This window comes from Solanum dulcamara, chromosome 12 (assembly GCF_947179165.1).
Source record: "Solanum dulcamara chromosome 12, daSolDulc1.2, whole genome shotgun sequence".
NCBI lineage: Eukaryota > Viridiplantae > Streptophyta > Magnoliopsida > Solanales > Solanaceae > Solanum > Solanum dulcamara.
In genome coordinates, this window is record NC_077248.1 from 19,442,287 (window position 1) to 19,461,349 (window position 19,063).

At 35.4% G+C, this 19,063-nt stretch overlaps 1 protein-coding gene across 1 annotated transcript; it reads right to left on the reverse strand.

Moving 5' to 3' along the window:
• Positions 1 to 10,248: 10,248 nt before the first annotated feature.
• LOC129877199 (auxin-responsive protein SAUR68-like) lies at positions 10,249 to 10,884 on the reverse strand. The gene has a single exon (XM_055952684.1). The coding sequence runs from the start codon at positions 10,808 to 10,810 to the stop codon at positions 10,373 to 10,375; it is 438 nt and encodes a 145-aa protein (XP_055808659.1). The 5' UTR covers positions 10,811 to 10,884; the 3' UTR covers positions 10,249 to 10,372.
• Positions 10,885 to 19,063: the final 8,179 nt, after the last annotated feature.

Below are 19,063 nucleotides of genomic sequence, written 5' to 3' on the forward strand. Positions count from 1 at the left end.
AGTTATAGCCTATACCTCTCGGCAGCTTAGAAAACACAAAAGAAATTACCCTACTCATGATCTAGAGTTAGGAGCAATAATTCATGCTTTGAAAATATGGAGGCATTATCTATATGGAGTGCATGTTGATATTTATACGGATTAAAAAAGTCTCCAATACATCTTTAAGCAGAAGGAGATGAATTTGCAGCATAGAAGGTGGATAGAGTTACTGAAAAATTATTATGTTGACATTCTATACCACCCGGGGAAAGTAAATGTTATAGCAGATGCACTCAGCCATAAATCTATGGGTAGCTTGGCAGATGTACCACCAGAACAGAAGGAGATAGTCTACGAGATTTTCTAATTAGCTAACCTTGGAGTCTGTTTGCTGATTTTGATGATGGTGGAGTTTCTGTTTGAGGAGTTGCTGAATCCTCTATTATGGGAGAAGTAAAGTGACACCAATACGAGGACCCTATTCTGGCATAGTATAAGGATGCGGCCCTTCAAAAGGAGAATACCCTATTCGAGATCACACTTGACGGAGTGCTAAGATATAAGGGTAGATTATGTGTACATGAGATTGTAGGGCTACGGAAACAGGTTATGGGGGAAGCACACTATGCCCGTTATTCTGTTCATCTAAGGTCAACAAAGATGTATCATGACCTTAGATGTTTATATTAGTGGGATGGCATGAAGAATAACATAGCCGAGTTCGTAGACCAGTGACCAAATTGCCAATAGGTTAAGATCGAGCATCAGAAGCCTGGTGGACTATTACAGGAGATGGAAATCCCGACTTAGAAATAGAAAACAATTAATATAGATTTTATTATAGGCCTACCTCACACTCCACGGAAGTATGATTCCGTATGGGTTATTGTAGATAGGCTGATAAAATTAGCCTATTTTCTGTCAGTTAGGACTACATATTCAGCTGAGGACTATACGGAGTTATATATCAAGGAGATAATAAGACTTCACAGGGTCCCCACCTCTATTATATCAGACAGAGGAGCTTAGTTTATAGCTAACTTCTGGAGATCAATCCAGAAAAGATTAGGGACACATGTGAGTCTTAGCAAAACATTTCATCCTCAGACTGACGGACAAGCCGAGCATACTATTCAGACGCTAGAAGATATATTGTAGGCCTGTGTTATTGACTTTATAGGTATCTGGGATGATCATCTGCCACTTATTAAGTTTTCTTATAATAATAGCTACCATTCTAGTATCCAGATGGCACTGTACGAGGCTTTGTATGACAGAAAGTGTGGTCACCTATTGGTTGGTTTGATGTTAGTGAGACTAAACTAATAGGCCCAGACATGATTCAGCAAGCTATTGATAAAGTGAAGCTCATTCAGGAGAGACTATTAGCAGCTCATAATCGATAGAAATCATATACAGATAACCGACTTTGACCCTTAGAGTTTCAGGTTGATGATTGGGTATTCTTGAAGGTGTCACCCATGAAGGGTATAATGAGATTCAGCAAGAAAGGAAAGCTTAGCCCTAGGTACATTGACACTTATCAGATCATTCGTAGGGTAGGCAAGGTTGCCTATGATTTGGACCTACCACCTGATTTAGAGGCAGTACATCCCGTCTTCCACATATCGATGCTTCACAAATGTATATGCGATCCTTCTAGAGTATTTTCCTTGGATTATATCCAACCGATAGAGGAGTTGTCCTATGAGGAGCAATCTATAGCTATACTTGATCGTCAAATGACAAATTTATGTACTAAGGATTGGGTTCCGTTAAGGTATTGTGGCGAAATAATAATCGAGAAGAGATGACATGGGAAGCCTAAGAAAAGATGAAAAATAAATATACGCACTTGTTCCCTATACCCACAGATACTCTAAACCCCTACATTGGTTATATTGATTAATAAGAAAACTATATGTGATAACTATTCCAAAGACTTCTCGAAATCCTTGTAAGACCTTATGAGGCTAGTTAACATTCGAGGATGAATGTTCTAAAGGGGGAAGGATGTTATATCCCATACTTTTGTACATTGGAACATTTTTAAGCTCCTCTAAAGCTTCCATGTGATCCATGTTATCCATAACATTATCAAAATAATCCTAAGGAGGGGAAGATGTAACACCTCATATTTTGCATAGACTAATTCTATGTGGGTAGTGATAGTTTGAAATAAGTTTGGAAGAATTTGAAAAGGGTTCGAGGCCAAATAATTTGTCACAGTAATCGACCTACTTGCTTAAGCTACTGGTTTGGATGTCTTATATAATTAAGCTACTTGATTACACGTCTAGCTTAAGTAGCAGGGATCACACAGGTTCTTAAGATAAGAGTAATTGCTAACCTACGAAAAGAACAAGTCACTATATTGCATTGCCGAGAGGGTCATTTCATTTTCATTGCATTACCAAGAGGGTCACGCATCATTCAAATCATCTAAGAGGATGACATTACATAATATTGCTGAGAGGACCATCGCCATTATCATATCATTGCCAAGAGGGTCATTATCATATCATTTCCAAAAGAGTCACTACATTGCATTACCGAGAGGGTCATTTCATTTTCATTGCATTACCAAGAGGGTCATGTATCATTCAAATCATATAAAAGGATGACATTGCATATTATTGCCGAGAGGGCCATCACCATTATCATATCATTGCCAATAGGGTCATTATCATATCATTTCCGAAAGGGTCATCATTATTATCTTATCATTACCGAGAGGGCTATCATCATTATCATATCATTTTCAAGAGGCCCATTTCATTTTAATTGCATTACCAAGAGGGTCATCCATCATTCGAATCATCCAAGAGGATGACATTATCATACTTATTGCCGAGAGGGCCATTTCACTATATTGTATTACCGAGAGAGCAATTTCATTTTCATTGTATTACCAAAAGGGTCGTGCACCATTCAAATCATCCAAGAGGATGACATTGCATATTATTGCCGAGTGGGCCATCACCATTATCATATCATTGCCAAGAGGGTCATTATCATATCATTATCGAAAGGGCCATCATCATTATTCTATCATTTCCAAGAGGGACATCATCATTATCATATCATTTCCAAGAGGGCCGTTATCATATCATTGCCGAAAGGGCCATTATCATTATCATATCATTTCTGAGAGGGTCATCATCATTATCATATCATTTCTAAGAGGGCCATTATCATATTATTATCGAAAGGGCCATCATTATTATCATATCATTGCCGAGAGGGCCATTTTACTACATTGCATCGCCGAGAGGGCCATTTCATTATATTTCATTGCCAAGAGGGTCACGCATCATTCAAATCATTCAAGAGGATGACATTTGCATATTTATTTGCTGAAAGGGCCATTTTATTACATTGCATTGCCAAGAGAGTCGTGCATCATTCAAATCATCCAAGAGGATGACATTTGCATAATTATTTGCCAAGAAGGCCATTGTATATCGATCTTATCAAAGAGAAATATCATTATTTTCAAGCATTTTAAACGCCTGAAGGGCATACGTAAGATGCATCAAATATCAGAGAAGATTTAAAGTGCAACTTGCCAATGAATCATTATCCTACCAATGGAGCAACATATATCCCACCAATAGATCACCTTCATTCGTCCTATCGATGGACATGCAACATCATCCTACCAATGGATCATTATTCGACCTATCGATAGACCAACATATCCTACCAATAAATCTTCATTCATCCTATCAATGGACATGCATTTATATCCTACTAATGAATCTTCATTCGTCCTACCGATGAACATACAGTTATTTTGCCGAAATATCGTACCGATTGATCACCTTCATTCATCTTACCATTGGACATACATCATAACCTATCGATGGATCACCTTCATTTATTTTATCGATGGACATGCAACATCATCCTACTAATGGATCATCATTCGTCCTATCGATGAACCAACATATCCTACCAATGGATATTTATTCGTCTTATCGATGGACACGCATTTATATCCTACTAATGGATCTTCATTCATTCTATCGATGGACATACAATTATTTTGCCAAGTATCCTATCAATGGATCACCATCCTACCGATGGACATATAGCTGTTTTGCTAAGTATCCTATCAATGGATCACCATCCTACCGATAAAGCAGCATTATCCTACAGATGGAGCATCTTTATTTATCTTACCGATGGACATGCATTTATTTTGTCAAGTATTTTATCAATGGATCACCATCCTACTGATAGAGCAGCATTATCCTACCAATGGATCAATGGAGATTTTCAACATGTAAAAAGGATGAAAGAAAGTGCGAACGACATCAAAAAGGATGCAGCACAACGTGGAACCTTTTCTTAGCAGCGAACTGGTACACAGTCCGAAAAGAAATCTCAAACTCATAGGACACGAGCTGAGAACAACTTCCACGATAGCAAACCACATTTCTATTAGAAGGCGTGTAGTTATTTCGGGGTCCAGCCATAATTCTAAAATTCGTACCAACCACTTTTTAGAAAGATGAAGATGGAGTCGGTCAAAATTGGATTTGTCAATTTTCTTTGTTCAGGATCTCTTTTATCGATCCTATCCAAAGAAAGGGACAACTGTTGACATCCAATTTTGACCCTCCACAAGGCAAATTAACTATCAAGTTTCTTTAAATTTCGAACATTTGTGAAATAATTAGCTTTTATAAAAAACAAAAATATTTTCATGTTATTCTTAACTATTTTTATCTTTTTATAAATTTTAGTATAATATACATATTTCTATATAACTTTATCTTTGATTACTATTTATATGATTATTCAAAAATCAACTCAAAAGATTTTATTTTTTACTAAATACAATGTTAGTTAGGTTAGTTTAATTATATTTGATATTTTTGAAATTTTTAGTTTTTTCTTAAAAAAAAAGAAAAAGAAACAAGAGAGACCATTCTCCCACATCAAAAATTTATGAAGAATTTGGGATTTTTGGAGCCTATATAAAGGCTCATATTCTCATTAAGAAGAGGGAATAAGGGGGAGTTCTTTTAGCCACCCCAAAGTTAGAAATTTTTTTAACTTGGTTAGGATTTTGGACTCTTGTCCCCAGCCTAAAAGTTGTAAAAATTTCTAGTTTTCAATTTATATTTTTCTTCAAGGAAAATAGGAGATTGAAGTTGAAATTTAGGCTAAGAACAGTGTTCTTATAATATCTAACCTAGGAATGTTCGAGTCTAAATTTTAAATTTTTTCTTTTTGTGGATTGGAGTTCCATCAAGCTCTTGGGTGGTGGTGAAGTTGTCTTTCGCTCGTCATCTCTAGTTTTGCAACCGAGAAAGGGGTAAAATCTTTTCTCAACTTTATTTTATTTAATTATTTCATGTTTTATATTTAGTTGATTCGTAACCTTCTTTTTTTTATTTATCATGTATTAAGAATAATTAGATTAATGATCGAAATTTCTTATAGTTAGCATGCGTTAGGATTAATTAGCTATCATGTGTTAGAATTATCTTAATGAAAGCTCTTAGTTTTGTTCATTATTTTTCCAAGTAATTTTTTTTGACAATATAGATTTTCATGTTTTCAATTTCTTCTTTTAACATGATTTAGATTACAAAAATATGCTTAAAGTTGTTATTTAATTACAACTTTTATGGCCTAATTGATTTAATTTTTTCTTTAAAATTTGAGCTAGTATAACGTATATATTAAATTCGTGTTCTTTAGTTACTTGAATATATTTCTTCTTTCCTTTCCTTTGTCTACATTTATGCATGTTGTTAGTCAATTTTAGGATACCCATCAATTTGATAACTTAAAATATTATGATATATTCCTTGATTTAGCTTAAAATGAGTAAATGCTTATGTAATTTTATTTTGGTGCATGTGATATCAATTCGAGTCCATCTTTGGACTCCATCCTTGCACATTATTGAGTTTTGAGTCTCTCATCTTACTCGAATTGTTGGAAAGTTGATACATGGAAAGGAAGCTAATATTCATGGTTTGAATATTTATATTGGGCTGTATACACGGAATATAGGTGGAAAACAGTATCGTATACACTGATATACAATATCTATACAGTCTAATATGAAAGAAAACAATATCATATACACTGATATACAGTATCTATACAGTCTGATATGCAAGAAAACAATGTTGTATACACTGATATACAATGTATATATACACTGATATGCAATTATATACAGTAGATACAGGGAACAAACAAGTGGTATACAGTTTGATATAAAAAATAATATTATATACACTGTATGCAGTGTATATACAGTCTGATATACATTGTATATATAACTGCAATATACAGTAGAATTGTGCTTAAGGCCCAAAAAACAGATGACCCAACAACTTAGTCCAGACGTACAGAAACTAAGTGTCAGACTATATTTTCATGTGTTATTTATTGTTTATTTATATTGATTCGGATTGTAATAATTTATTTACCTATGTTATTTATGTTTGCTTAGATATTAATTTTAACTTGTTTTAACTTAATTAGATCCCCCTAAACATAAATCAATTCATGTTAATTTACTCTTTAAATGATTTTCTACCTTTATTTAGTCACTTGATAAACTTTTAGTTTCTTTTTATATACATGTATATTATTTTCAAAGTTTAAGTTTGATCACTTTTTAAAAATAATTTTAAAGTCTTTATTTCCTTTTAAATTAATATTTTCAAAAGTTAATCAAATAATTTTTCAAATCGTCGGATAACCGTGTGTTAGCGGCCACTTTGAATGCTTAACACCATCTCAAAGTGGAAATAAGAACCTCGTACCTTTTTCTCTGAATTTTTAAGACTTAAATCTGTTAGGGTCTTTTAAATTAAATTTTCTTAATAAGTGACGACTCTTCTTTTTTCTAAAATTATTTTTTTCTCTATAAAGTTGAAATTAATTTTAAACCATCTTTTTCCGACAGAACAGGCATGCTTCTCGAATGAAGAGAAACTTGATTTCTCTTTCGACTTTGGATGATCAAGGGTATAAGTTTCATTCAGATATTGGAACACTTAAAGTGTGTAAAGGCTCCATGGTACTCATGAAGGGTAAGCTTCATTCTAGACTGTATTATCTTCAAGCCAGTGTACTTTAAGGGGAAGCAATTATAGCTTCTGCGAACAGTGATTTGAATCAGTCTCAATTATGACACTTGAGACTTTGTCATATGAGTGACAAGGGATTGTCTTTGTTGAGTAAGTAAAATTTGTTGGATGGTTACAAAAATCAAGTTTTGAATTTTTGTGAACATTGTGTGTTTGGTAAGAAAACAAGGGTGAAGTTTAGCAAGAAGGCAAAGCACACGACCAAAGACAAGTTAGATTATATACATTCGGACTTGTGGGGTCCAAACAAAATTCCCTCCAAAAGTGGTGCAAGGTACTTTATGACTTTGATTGACTATTACTCAAGAATGGTATGGGTATATTCTTTTAAAACAAAAGATGAGGCATTTTCAGCATTTGTTAAAATGAAAGACTATAGTTAAGAGGGAGACCAGAAGAAAAGTTAAGCATCTTCGAACTGACAATAGGTTGGAATTTTGCAACTTAGAGTTCAATAATAGAGAGGGCATAGTGAGACACCACACTTGTGTTTGAATACCACAACAAAACGATATTGCGGTACATATGAACAGAACACTTTGTTATAGGGCACGAAGTATGCTTTTACACTCATGTGTTATCAAGGTTTTTTGGGTCGAAGCAATCAATACAACTTATTATTTGGTCAATAGATCTCCATCCACAACTATTGAGTTCAAAACTCCTTTTGAGGTTTGGTCCAGCTCGCTTGCTGATTATTTAAATTTAAAGATATTTAATTGTCCTTCTTATGCTCATGTGAGGGATGAAAAACTTGAGACGAGGGAAAAGAAGTGCATATTTTTAGGATATACAACTGGAGTGAAAGGTTACAGATTATGGCACCAGATCAAAAGACTCTAGGGTTAATTATTAGTATAGACATGACATTCAATGAATCCACCTCATTATCGAAAGGAAAAGGCAATAACAGAAATAGATCATAGTGTTAGTGACCACATAAAGCTAGATGTTTAATCTCCACTAACTCAACCCAATAGTTCCGAAGTGAAGGAGGTGAAAGACATTAATCAAAATGATAATGATGACGCACCTATGCAAAAACAATCATATAGCATTGCAACAGGCAGGGAAAAGAGCATGATCAACCAACCAAAAAGATTTGCAAACATGGTTGATGAAAATCTTTTTGGATAATCAAATTTTGTAGAATTTGTTTTATCAGTTGCAGAGAACATTGAGTTACTTGAGGCTAATAGCAATAAAGAAGCTATTTCTAGTTCAAAACAAGATCAGTGGATTGGTACTATGGGTGAAGAGATTGAGTCTCTTCAAAAGAATCAAACATGCAAGATTGTTACGTTGCCAAAGGGGGGAAAAGGTAGTAAGCTGCAAATAGATCTTCAAAATCAAGGAAGGTAATTCAGGGGTTGAAGCACCAAGATATAAGGTAAAGTTGGTGGCTAAATGTTTCACACAGAGGGAGGGAATATATTACAATGAAGTGTACTCTTCGGTGGCTCTATTAGGATCTTACTAGCTTTGGTGGTTCTTCACAACTTAGAGATAGAACAATTAGACATAAAAACTGCATTCTTGCATGGGGAGTTGGAAGAACAAATTTATATGAATCAACCTATTGGATTTATCACTCCGAGTAAAGAAAATAATGTCTGTTTGCTTAAGAAATCTCCGTGTGGATTAAAATAATCGTCTAGGCAATGTTATAAAATATTTGATACATTCATGATTCATAATGCCTTTTCTCGAAGTACACATAATAGTTGTGTGTATTACAAGAAGCTTGATGATTATTTTGTGTATTTGTTGTTATATGTACATGACTTGCTTACAGATGCTAAAAGTATGTCACAAATTGATCAATTGAAGCAATAACTAGGTGAGGAGTTTGAGATGAAAGATGGACGCTGCAAAGAATTAAGATAGCAGGGATGGAAATTACTCGAGATAAAAAAGTTGGGAGGCTGGTGTTATCTCAACAATCCTATATTGAGAAGGTTCTTAAAAGTTTTAATATGATAGGTGCTAAACCTGTGTCTATTCCTTTGGCTTCCCATTTCAAGTTGTCTGCAAACATGTCACTAAGAAAAGAGAAGGAGATAGAACAAATGTCTAGTGTTCCATATTCAGGTGTAGTTGGTAGGACCATGTATGCCATTGTTTGCACTCGTCCTAACATTTCACATGTTATTAGTGTTGTGAGTACATACATGGCATGTCCCGGTAAAGAACATTGGTAGGCAGTGAAGTGAATCTTGAGATACTTGAAGGATACTGCAAATGTAGGATTGACTTTTTCCAAACATAAGCTAAGTGAATCAGTAGTAGGTTATACGAATTTAGATTATGCTGGGGACTTGGATAAGAGAAGATCTCTGAAAGGTTATATTTTTACTCTTTTTGGTAGAGATATCAGTGGAATGCAACTTTCCAATCTATTGTTACTTTGTCCACCACAGAGGCTGAATATATGGCAATTACGGAAGCAGTGAAAGAGGCTTATTGCTACAAGGCTTGGTAAGTAATCTTGGACTAGTTCAACAAAAGACTTTAGTGTTATGTCATAGTCAGAGTTGACGGTGTGTAGTACTCAGTAACCCCTTTGGAGGGCTGAGGCCAAGGCACAAAGACATTATTCCTATTTATTAATTATGTCTTTAATTATTTCCTTGTATATTTTAGGAAACACATAATTCCTATTGGTTTATGAGACCCTTGTCCTAATAGATTTGGGAAAGAAATATATTGTCCTTCTAGGATTGGGAAAATCTTTTTCTTATAGATTTAGGACCATTTGGGATCTATCTATAAGGGATGTAGTTGGGGATTCTAAAACATTGTATACTTCTTCTTTTTCTTTCATAGTGGAAAACTCTCTTTGCTTTTGCTTGAAGGATTAGACCTAGCCGAAGCTTGTTAAATCCTTGTGTTATTTTTCTTCTCTACTTTCTTTGTTTATGATTGTGTGCTAGTTAATCCATGATATTTCCGCAACAAAATTTAACTGCAAAGAAAATCTGAAAGAGGAACACTTTATGATGTCACTTTATTTGAACTTTTTAGAATTAATTTTCATGTCATTTAACTTGCATGTGCGTGATTCATGTCTTTAAATTTTGATGGCCAAAGTTGATTTCCTGATATAATATTATAACGCAACTCCAAGATGAAAAATGGAAGCTATAGGTCTGATTAACTTCAAAATCTATATTACAATCTGTAATAATACAAGCTTTTAGTTGCCTATTTTTCACCTGCTATACAATTTATTTTGAGCTAACATTTATAGAACATGACGTCATGACTCAATAAACAAGAATCTGTTGATTTTTACATTCTTGGTGCCAAGAAGTTGAAAAGCAACATGAAGGAATTGAGAGGAGCAATGCTTTGTGAAGATCTCCAGCAGCTACACCTTTCTTGATTAGCGAAATGATGTAGTCCATGAAAGCTGAATCACAGGGTAATGTAATAGGACCACCACTTGGCAGCCCAAACTCTTCTTCGGATATGCTTAAAAGTTGCCTTACGACCTCATTTTCAAGGTAAGTCAAGGGAAATGCATAGCGCCATTGATCAATTGTATAGACTACAAAATGGCCTTTTTCAACTATAGAGGATGAGGATGTACTGCAAGCACCTGCATTACTGCCATTTCTTGGAAATGAAATCCTCTTCCTCTGCTTGGCTGCAAATTTCTGCCATCTCCTGGCCGTCTTGATGAGTTTCTTGCCACTGAGCATTGTCTTTCTTTCTATTTTTTTCTTCTTGAAAGGTTGGAAACTAGAAATTTACAACAATTTGGTGTCTGAATAGATAGTGCTTGTTGTTGATGATGAAAACATATCACAGAAAGGGGGTTATTTATATAAAAGGCTTTGGGTTGGAGTTGAAGTTTTTGTCACTAACCACCGAAGGCAAGCCATGTGCCGATGCTTGTTGGCTATGTTTAAATGGGGCCTTAAATTTGTGGATGGAGATAGTTTGAAAGGATGACAGATTAATCAAAGAGGTTGATGCATTTATTCAATTCTTTGTCACCATATCTTTAAATCATGAGTAGCAATGGGACCTAATTACCAATTGTGTTGTTCACAAAATATTCCTATGTTCAGATTGCGCTCATTTTTGGGGTACAAGTTCCTTAAGCTATTTGGGACCTTGTGACAGAATTGATTTTCAATATTATGTGCGGGTCTCAATGTCAATTTTTTGACCCAATTATGATTCTGTTCTAAATAGTGGTAATATGGGTATCATTGGCTTTGTTTTGACATGTTGTTCCATAATTTGGTAGAGTGGCATCGTTCGGAGGCGGCCCGAAAATGAAAAGCTCTGGTTTAGCGGTTTGTGTGCGGTTTCAGCCTTGAGGTAGGCTATGGTTTTCTTCTTTTTAGACTTGGTTCGATTAAAATTGGTATATTATGAGTAGTATTGCATGATTAGGTTGGTTCGAGGTGTTGGTAGCCTTATTGATATATATTAGGAGTCGATGGACATCGTTAGTAGCTAGTTTGGATTTTTTTCACTCGTTGGAACCTTAGGTTTGGTGCTTGCTTGATTTGTTGTATTGCTTAGTATCCTTAGAACTTGCTTCTAGGTGACTTGAACTTAAGATGCCGCTCGTTTGACTTGTTTGGTTTCGATTGCCGTTTTGGTGTGATTTCGGCTTATGCTTGTGTTTTACTTGCTTATGACTTCGAAATCTTGGTCCTGAGGCCGTGCTTTTTCGTACACTAGAGTTTCAAGTTAGTGAATTGATTCCCTTTGCAGGGTTTTTCCCCGGCTTTGGGGTGATACATGATTATTGATATGCTACTTGCCTTGATTGTTTCATTGATGTTTAAGATCATTTAAATGGATGAATAAATGAAGAGAAGAGGATTTTGGCAAATGAATAAATATAAGGATTTGAAAATACTGGTAATCTCATTGTTTATGGCACTTCATGCTTTTGATGAAGCTCGAGGTATGATTCCGGGAGACCCTTTTATTGACTTTGGGCTACACTATTATATCCACCCTTGATAAGCTCGAGGTGTGAATTCTAGGCGGCCCGTCCATACATATTTAGGGTTGTTACCTTGATATTGATGAGTTCGAGGGTTATTCCAAGCGCTCCGTAATATTTTAAAATTATTGTTACATCTTTGCTTTGTTATATATATTTGGTCTCCCGATATTCTGTGAGTTGAGGCAATTATGGTGATTATCTGTTGTTGTTGAGTTATTTGGCCTTAAATGTTCTCTGCGTACCCCGATGCACCCATAGTTGTAGTTCATGGTTCATTGTTTTTGGCGTTATAAGTATCATCGTGCTGCTTTTGTATATTTATTCTCTCTGAGCATAGCCAGCCTATGATGCCTACTAGGTACCCCGTGTTTGGTACTCATACTACTTGCGCATCTTTTTGATGCATCTCCTAGTTTGAGCCACCTCCGATGTGCGCCAGATCATCCGTAGCTGTGCCAGATCCTGATAGTGGTGAGTTTCCGGAGTTTAGAGACTTGCCACCTTCCTTCTTTTGTACTGACTTGTATTTTGTATTTTGGACAGTCAGTATATATATATATATATATTGTTAGTTTTTGTACTTAGTAGCTCTTGGTCTAGAATTTGGTCTAGCGTTAGTTCGTCATTTTTGGTCACTTTCGGGCCTTTTTGTATCGTATTTACACATCTATACCTTTGCCCGATTTCTTTTGTTATATTATTCTTGTTTCTGTCTTCTTATGTTATTACTTAATTATTTAAATTGATGTTTGACTTCCGCTTTTGGTTTGAGTTTGGCTTGCCTACTCGGGGGTTATAGTAGGCCCCATCATGGCCCGGATTAGGATCGTGACAGTATCATACTTAAGCCAGCCTCTATTTCAAGAATTGTTAGCTAAAGCAGAAGAGGAATTCGGCTTTGATCATCAAATGGGTGGTCTTACAATATCTTGTAAAGAGGAAGTGTTCATTGATCTTACTTCCCGATTAAGAGGATCATCATAGTGACATTTTGTAGAATAGTAGGGCTTGTAAATGAGTAAGAGAAGATTAACGAAGGCATATTTACTGTATAGTTCAAAAATACAAGAGCCTAGGAGGGAAAATGCTTCCCGATCAGTTTATGAATCGAAAACGTTCTACTTCTGATTAATCTCTGTTTTGGTAATATTTGCTTAAAGAACTCCCTTAATCATTTAGAATTTTTCTGCTAAACAAAGTAATTAAGCACCTGCTTGCAACAGCTTCACCTTGTGGTGCAAATTAGCACATCCAAGAGAGTGGCAATTAGAGGAATAAGAATGCCAAGTAAGAAGAAGTTATGTAGTTAAAGATTTTGTGGTGATAATGTAAAAGCTTGATAGAAGCTACTTTTGATTCATTTATTCCTAGAATCTATTCACTAAATTGCTGATTGCAACTTATCCCATTTACTTTGAAGTTCTTACTAGAAATTGTACCCTAATGTCAACAAAGAAATAGAAAACTTTTAATATTTGAACTTCTATTTTATTAGGTATAATGTGAGCTTGTATTTAGTTTAAATGGAGAAGCATGGAAAGTGATAAGGATTCATATAGCCAACCCCAACATTCGTTTAAAACAGAGCCATAGTTATATGTAGCATTATTAGATGTCGAACTCTAAAGTGGGTGCACGTGTAGCGCAAATATAGATGATAATATGAGGAAGGTCATTAAAAACAATCCATCATATCCAATGTGGACCTCAGATACAAAGATCCATAGGTGCAATGCAAGATAGTCAAATACTACAAAACGCATTTTGAACGCGTAGTCAAAAAAGGAACAAAACGCATTTTGAACGCATAGTCAAAAAAGAAACAAAATGCTTTTCTAGTTTTCTATAAATAGAGGGCCTCTTGCCCTCATTTAGATCATCCCACGATATACAATCCAAAAGAGTAAGAACACAAAATACACCAAGATAAATATTGTAGTCTTGAGTGTCCTCTTTAGTGAGTTGTTCCTTTTACAAAAGATAAGTGTTAATTGTTGTTTTCTCCTTGTATTTGAAAGCAGTGTACTCCCATATTATCATAGTAAGATCCTTCTATCCCGTATTTTTTTCCTCTATCTGTTTGAGGGATTTCTACACAAAATTCTCGTGTTCAATTTATTTTCATTATTTATTATCATATCAAACTTTAGTTGTAGTGTTTTCTCCCCCCAACAGTGGTATCAAATCCCTCGGTTATTTTGTCTGTTTTATGCGAAGGTACTATTTGTGAATAGTAAATTTTCGTGAATAGTAAAATTCAGTAAAAAGTACTATTCACATAAATAGTAAATTTCAATGACGGTACAGTTTGTCACGATTGTTCAAAAAATTATTCAGAAACAATCTAGAAGGGTGTGAAGCAAATAACAATGTCGAGTACAACAAAGTTTGACGTTGAGAAATTCAATGAGAAAAGACAATTGCTTAGCTGCAATTGAAGGCAGGCCTATAGACTTTACTGATGACAGCAAGTGGAACGATAGAGACAGCAACGCAGTTGCTAATCTACACTTGGCACTAGTTGATCAAGTGTTGTCAAGTGTGACTGCAAAATAGACAGCGAAGGAAATATGGGATACTCTTACGGGATTGTATGAGGCCAAGTATTTATATAATAAATTCTTCTTAAAAAGAAGATTGTATACTTTTCGAATGACAGAGTTCATGTCGGTTACTGAACACATCAATACTTTGAATATTATGTTTTCGCAACTTACAATAATGGGTTGCAAAATAGAGGGGACTGAACGTGCGGGGCTTCTACTTCAAAGTCTGCCTGACTCATATGATCAACTCATCATCAACCTGACAAACAATATGGATAATCTAGTTTTTGATAAAATTATAGCCGTTGTCTTAGAAGAAGAAAATCAGCGTAAAAATAAGAAAGACAGACAAGCAAGTTCGCAGCAAGCTGAAGCTTTGATGATGGTGAGAGAAAGACCAATGAAACGTGGCCCCAGTGGGAGTCACAATCATGGTAGATCTCAATCAAGAAGTAAGAAGAATATCAAGTGTTACAACTATGGCAAGAAAGGGCACTTCAAGAAAGATTACCAGTTCAAGAAGAAGAGTGAACACCCTAAGTCATCAAATACTCAAGGAAATGTTGTAAGTACCTCAGATGATGACGATATTTTATGTAGTGAAACAATATCAAAAATTGAAGGCAGAAAATGTTTCACTGATGTCTGGATGATGGACATAGGAGCAACATGGCACATGACTTCCCGGAGAGAATGGTTTCATCAATATAATCCTATCTCAAGAGGGTCTATGTTCATGGGAGACGATCATGCTTTGGATGTTATAGGTATTGAGTCCATCAAAATAAAGATGTATGATGGCACAGTACACACCATCCAGGAGGTACGATGTGTAAAATATTTGAGGAAGAATCTATTGTCTTTGGGACAATTAGATGATAATGAATGTTCATATAAGACTCATGGTGGAGTCATGAAAATATCAAAAGGAGCGCTTGTAGTGATGAAAGCAGAAAAACTTATTGTACATCTATATGTGCTTAAAGGTGAAACATACCAAGAAGGAGAACCATAAACCACATCAGCAAGTTCATTTGAAGAATCAATGATGATGTGGCATCGTAAACTTGGCCATATGTCGGAATGAGGTTTGAAGATTCTTGCGGAGCAAAATCTTCTTCCAGGGCTCAAAAAGGTTTCACTACCCTTTTGTGAGCATTGTGTTAGCAGTAAGCAACATAGACTGAAGTTTAGTAGTTCCTCTGTTAAAAGCAAGGAAATATTAGATCTGGTCCACTCTGATGTTTGACAAGCACCGGTGGAGTCTCTAGGAGGAGAAAAATATTTAATGTCATTTATCGATAATTACTCCAGGAGAAGTTAGGTGTATCCAATCAAAAGAAAGACAGATATTTTTTTGGTTTTCAAAGAGTTCAAAGCGTGGGTGGAACTTGAATCTGAGAAAAAGTTCAAGTGTTTGAGGATAGATAATGGAGAAGAATACACTGGTGATGAATTTGATAACTTCTGTAAACGAAAAAGGTATTAAAAAGCAGTTCACGGTGGCATATACTCCACAACAAAATGAAGTAGCAGAGCGGATGAACAGAACCTTATTGGAACGGAAAAGAGCTATGTTGGCAATTATAGGGTTGAAAAAATCATTCTGAGCAGAAGCAGTCAAAACTGGCTGTTATGTGATCAATCGGTCGCCATCAACCGCAATTGATCTAAAAACGCCAATGGAGATGTGGACAGGAAAATCAGCTGATTATTCTCACTTACATATATTCAAAAGTCCTACTTATGTTATGTACAACACCCAAGAAAAATCAAAGTTGGATCCGAAATCCAAGAAATGCATTTTCTTAGGGTATGCTAATGGAGTCAAGGGGTATCACTTGTAGGATCCCATTGCCCGCAAGGTGGTAATCAGCAGGGATGTTGTATTTGTTGAAAATAAGATACAAGCAAAATAGGGTAGCATTTCGAAAGAAAAATCAGAGACTACTATAGTTGGAGTTGAAGAAATAGAAGAAGCTCCAGTTTCTTCTGAGGCAGCACCAGAGCACGAAGAACAAGAAAAAACTGAGATCAAAACTCCACAAGTTTGACGATCAACTAGGGAGAGAAGAGAACTATCTTAACACTCAGATTATTCTATGGAGGGCAATGTTGCATACTGTCTATTAACAAAGAATGGAGAACCTTCAACTTTTCACGCCATGAAAAGCCAAGAATCATCTCTGTGGATGGCAGCAATGCGAGAAGAAATTGAAGCTCTTTATAAAAATAAAACATAGGATCTTGTTCAATTTCCACAAGGAAGGAAGACCATTGGAAACAAATGGGTCTATAAGATCAAACGCAATGGTAATGATCAAGTGGAGAAGTATCGTGCAAGACTGGTGGTGAAAGAATTCGCTCAGAAAGAAGGTATAGACTTTAATGAGATATTTTCTCCGGTGGTTCGACTCACAACAATTCGAGTGGTCTTAGCGATGTGTGTTATATTTGACTTGTACTTGGAGCAGTTAGATGTCAAAACTGCATGTCTTCATAGAGAGCTTGAAGAAGAAATTTACATGCTCCAACCAGAAGGTTTTGAAGAACAGGGAAAAGAGAACTTGGTTTGCAGGTTGAACAAATCTCTAGACGGTCTCAAACAGGCGCCGAGATTTTGGTATAAGAGATTTGATTCCTTTATTATAAGCCTTGGATACAACAGAGATAGTTCAGATCCTTGTGTTTATTACAAGAGATTTAGTGATGACGATTTTGTTATTTTGCTGTTGTATGTTGATGACATGTTGGTAGCAGGACGCAAAAAAGATCGTCTCACAAATTTAAAGATACAGTTGGCTAGGGAGTTTGAAATGAAGGAATTGGGACCAACAAACAAGATTCTAGAGATGCAAATTCACCGAAATAAAAAATAATAGGAAGATTTGGCTTTCTCAAAAGAACTACTTAAAGTAAATCTTACGATGCTTCAAGATGCAAGACTGTTATGTGTTTACTTTTGCTGGAGGAGCTATAAGATGGGTTTCAAAACTGCAATCTATCATGGCTACATCTATGACGAAAGTAGAATATATAGCAGCTACATAAGCTAGCAAAGAGGCAATATGGATGCAAATGTTACTGGAGGAGATCGGCACAAATAAGAGAAGGTTGCTCTATTTTGTGACAGTCAGAGCGTTTTGCATCTTGCAAAGAATCCGGCATTTCATTCAAGAACAAAGCACATACGAGTTCAGTATCACTTTGTTCGTGAGAAGGTGGAAGAAGGCAGTGTGATATTCAGAAAATTCACACTAATGAAAATTTAGCAGATATGTTTACGAAGCCGATCAATAGTAACAAGTTTATATGGTGTCGATCTTCTATTTGCCTAGCAGAAACGTAACATTACAGTAATTGGATAGAAAGGATGGTGTGAAGACTTAATTGATTCTGAATTAAATCTTCAAGTGGAAGAATGCAAGATAGTTAAATACTATAAAACGCGTTTTGAACGCGTAGTCAAAAAGAGAATAAAATGCGTTTTGAACGCATAGTCAAAAAGGGAACAAAACACGTTTTGAACACGTAGTCAAAAAGGGAGGTGCAATACGCGAATTTTATGCATTTCTAGTTTTCTATAAATAGAGGGCCTCTTGCCCTCATTTAGATCATCCCACAAAATACAATCTAAAAGAGTAAGAACACAAAGAGAGTTATACACCAAGATAAATATTGTAGTCTTTAGTGTCCTCTTTAGTGAGTTGTTCCTTTTACAAAAGAGAAGTGTTAATTATTGTTTTCTCCTTGTATTTGAGAGCAGTGTACTCCCATATTATCATAGTAAGATTCTTCTATCCCGTGTGTTTTCCCCTCTATCTGTTTGAGGGGTTTCCACGTAAAATTCTCGTGTCCAATTTATTTTTATTATTTATTATCATATCAAACTTTAGTTATAGTGCTTCCTCCCCGACATGCAATAGTATGATGATGGACAGTGGTAAGACGGAATGATGTAGACCATTTATCACACGAAGTACTCAAAATTTTAACAACCTCTTGGAGCCAATACGAACTTAACTGTGAACAATCAACGATCAACACAAAAGGATCCTTAGAATGTAATACTCATTAGATATGACTAAAATTTAGTTGTTGTTACTCTTACCATTACTTCTAGTTTTTGTCAATTGCCCTTTTATTAGTTAAAGATTTGTATTTCTATGTTGGGATAAAAGTGAGATTTAGAGAATGTACTAGTTTTAGACAACTCCTAATTTCACTTGAAAGACAAATTTTTCAGTATTGAAATAAAATGATGTTAATCGTGATTGTGACATAATAATGGATAAGGATATGGTTCACATAAGTGGGGTTAAACAGTTTGGGTTCGAGGCATAGTTGACCTCCTTAATGTCAAGACTTTCACATCATTTAGACTTTCTTTGATCAAGGAGGTGCTGCAGTAAGTAAATTGTTTCTGCTAAAACAAA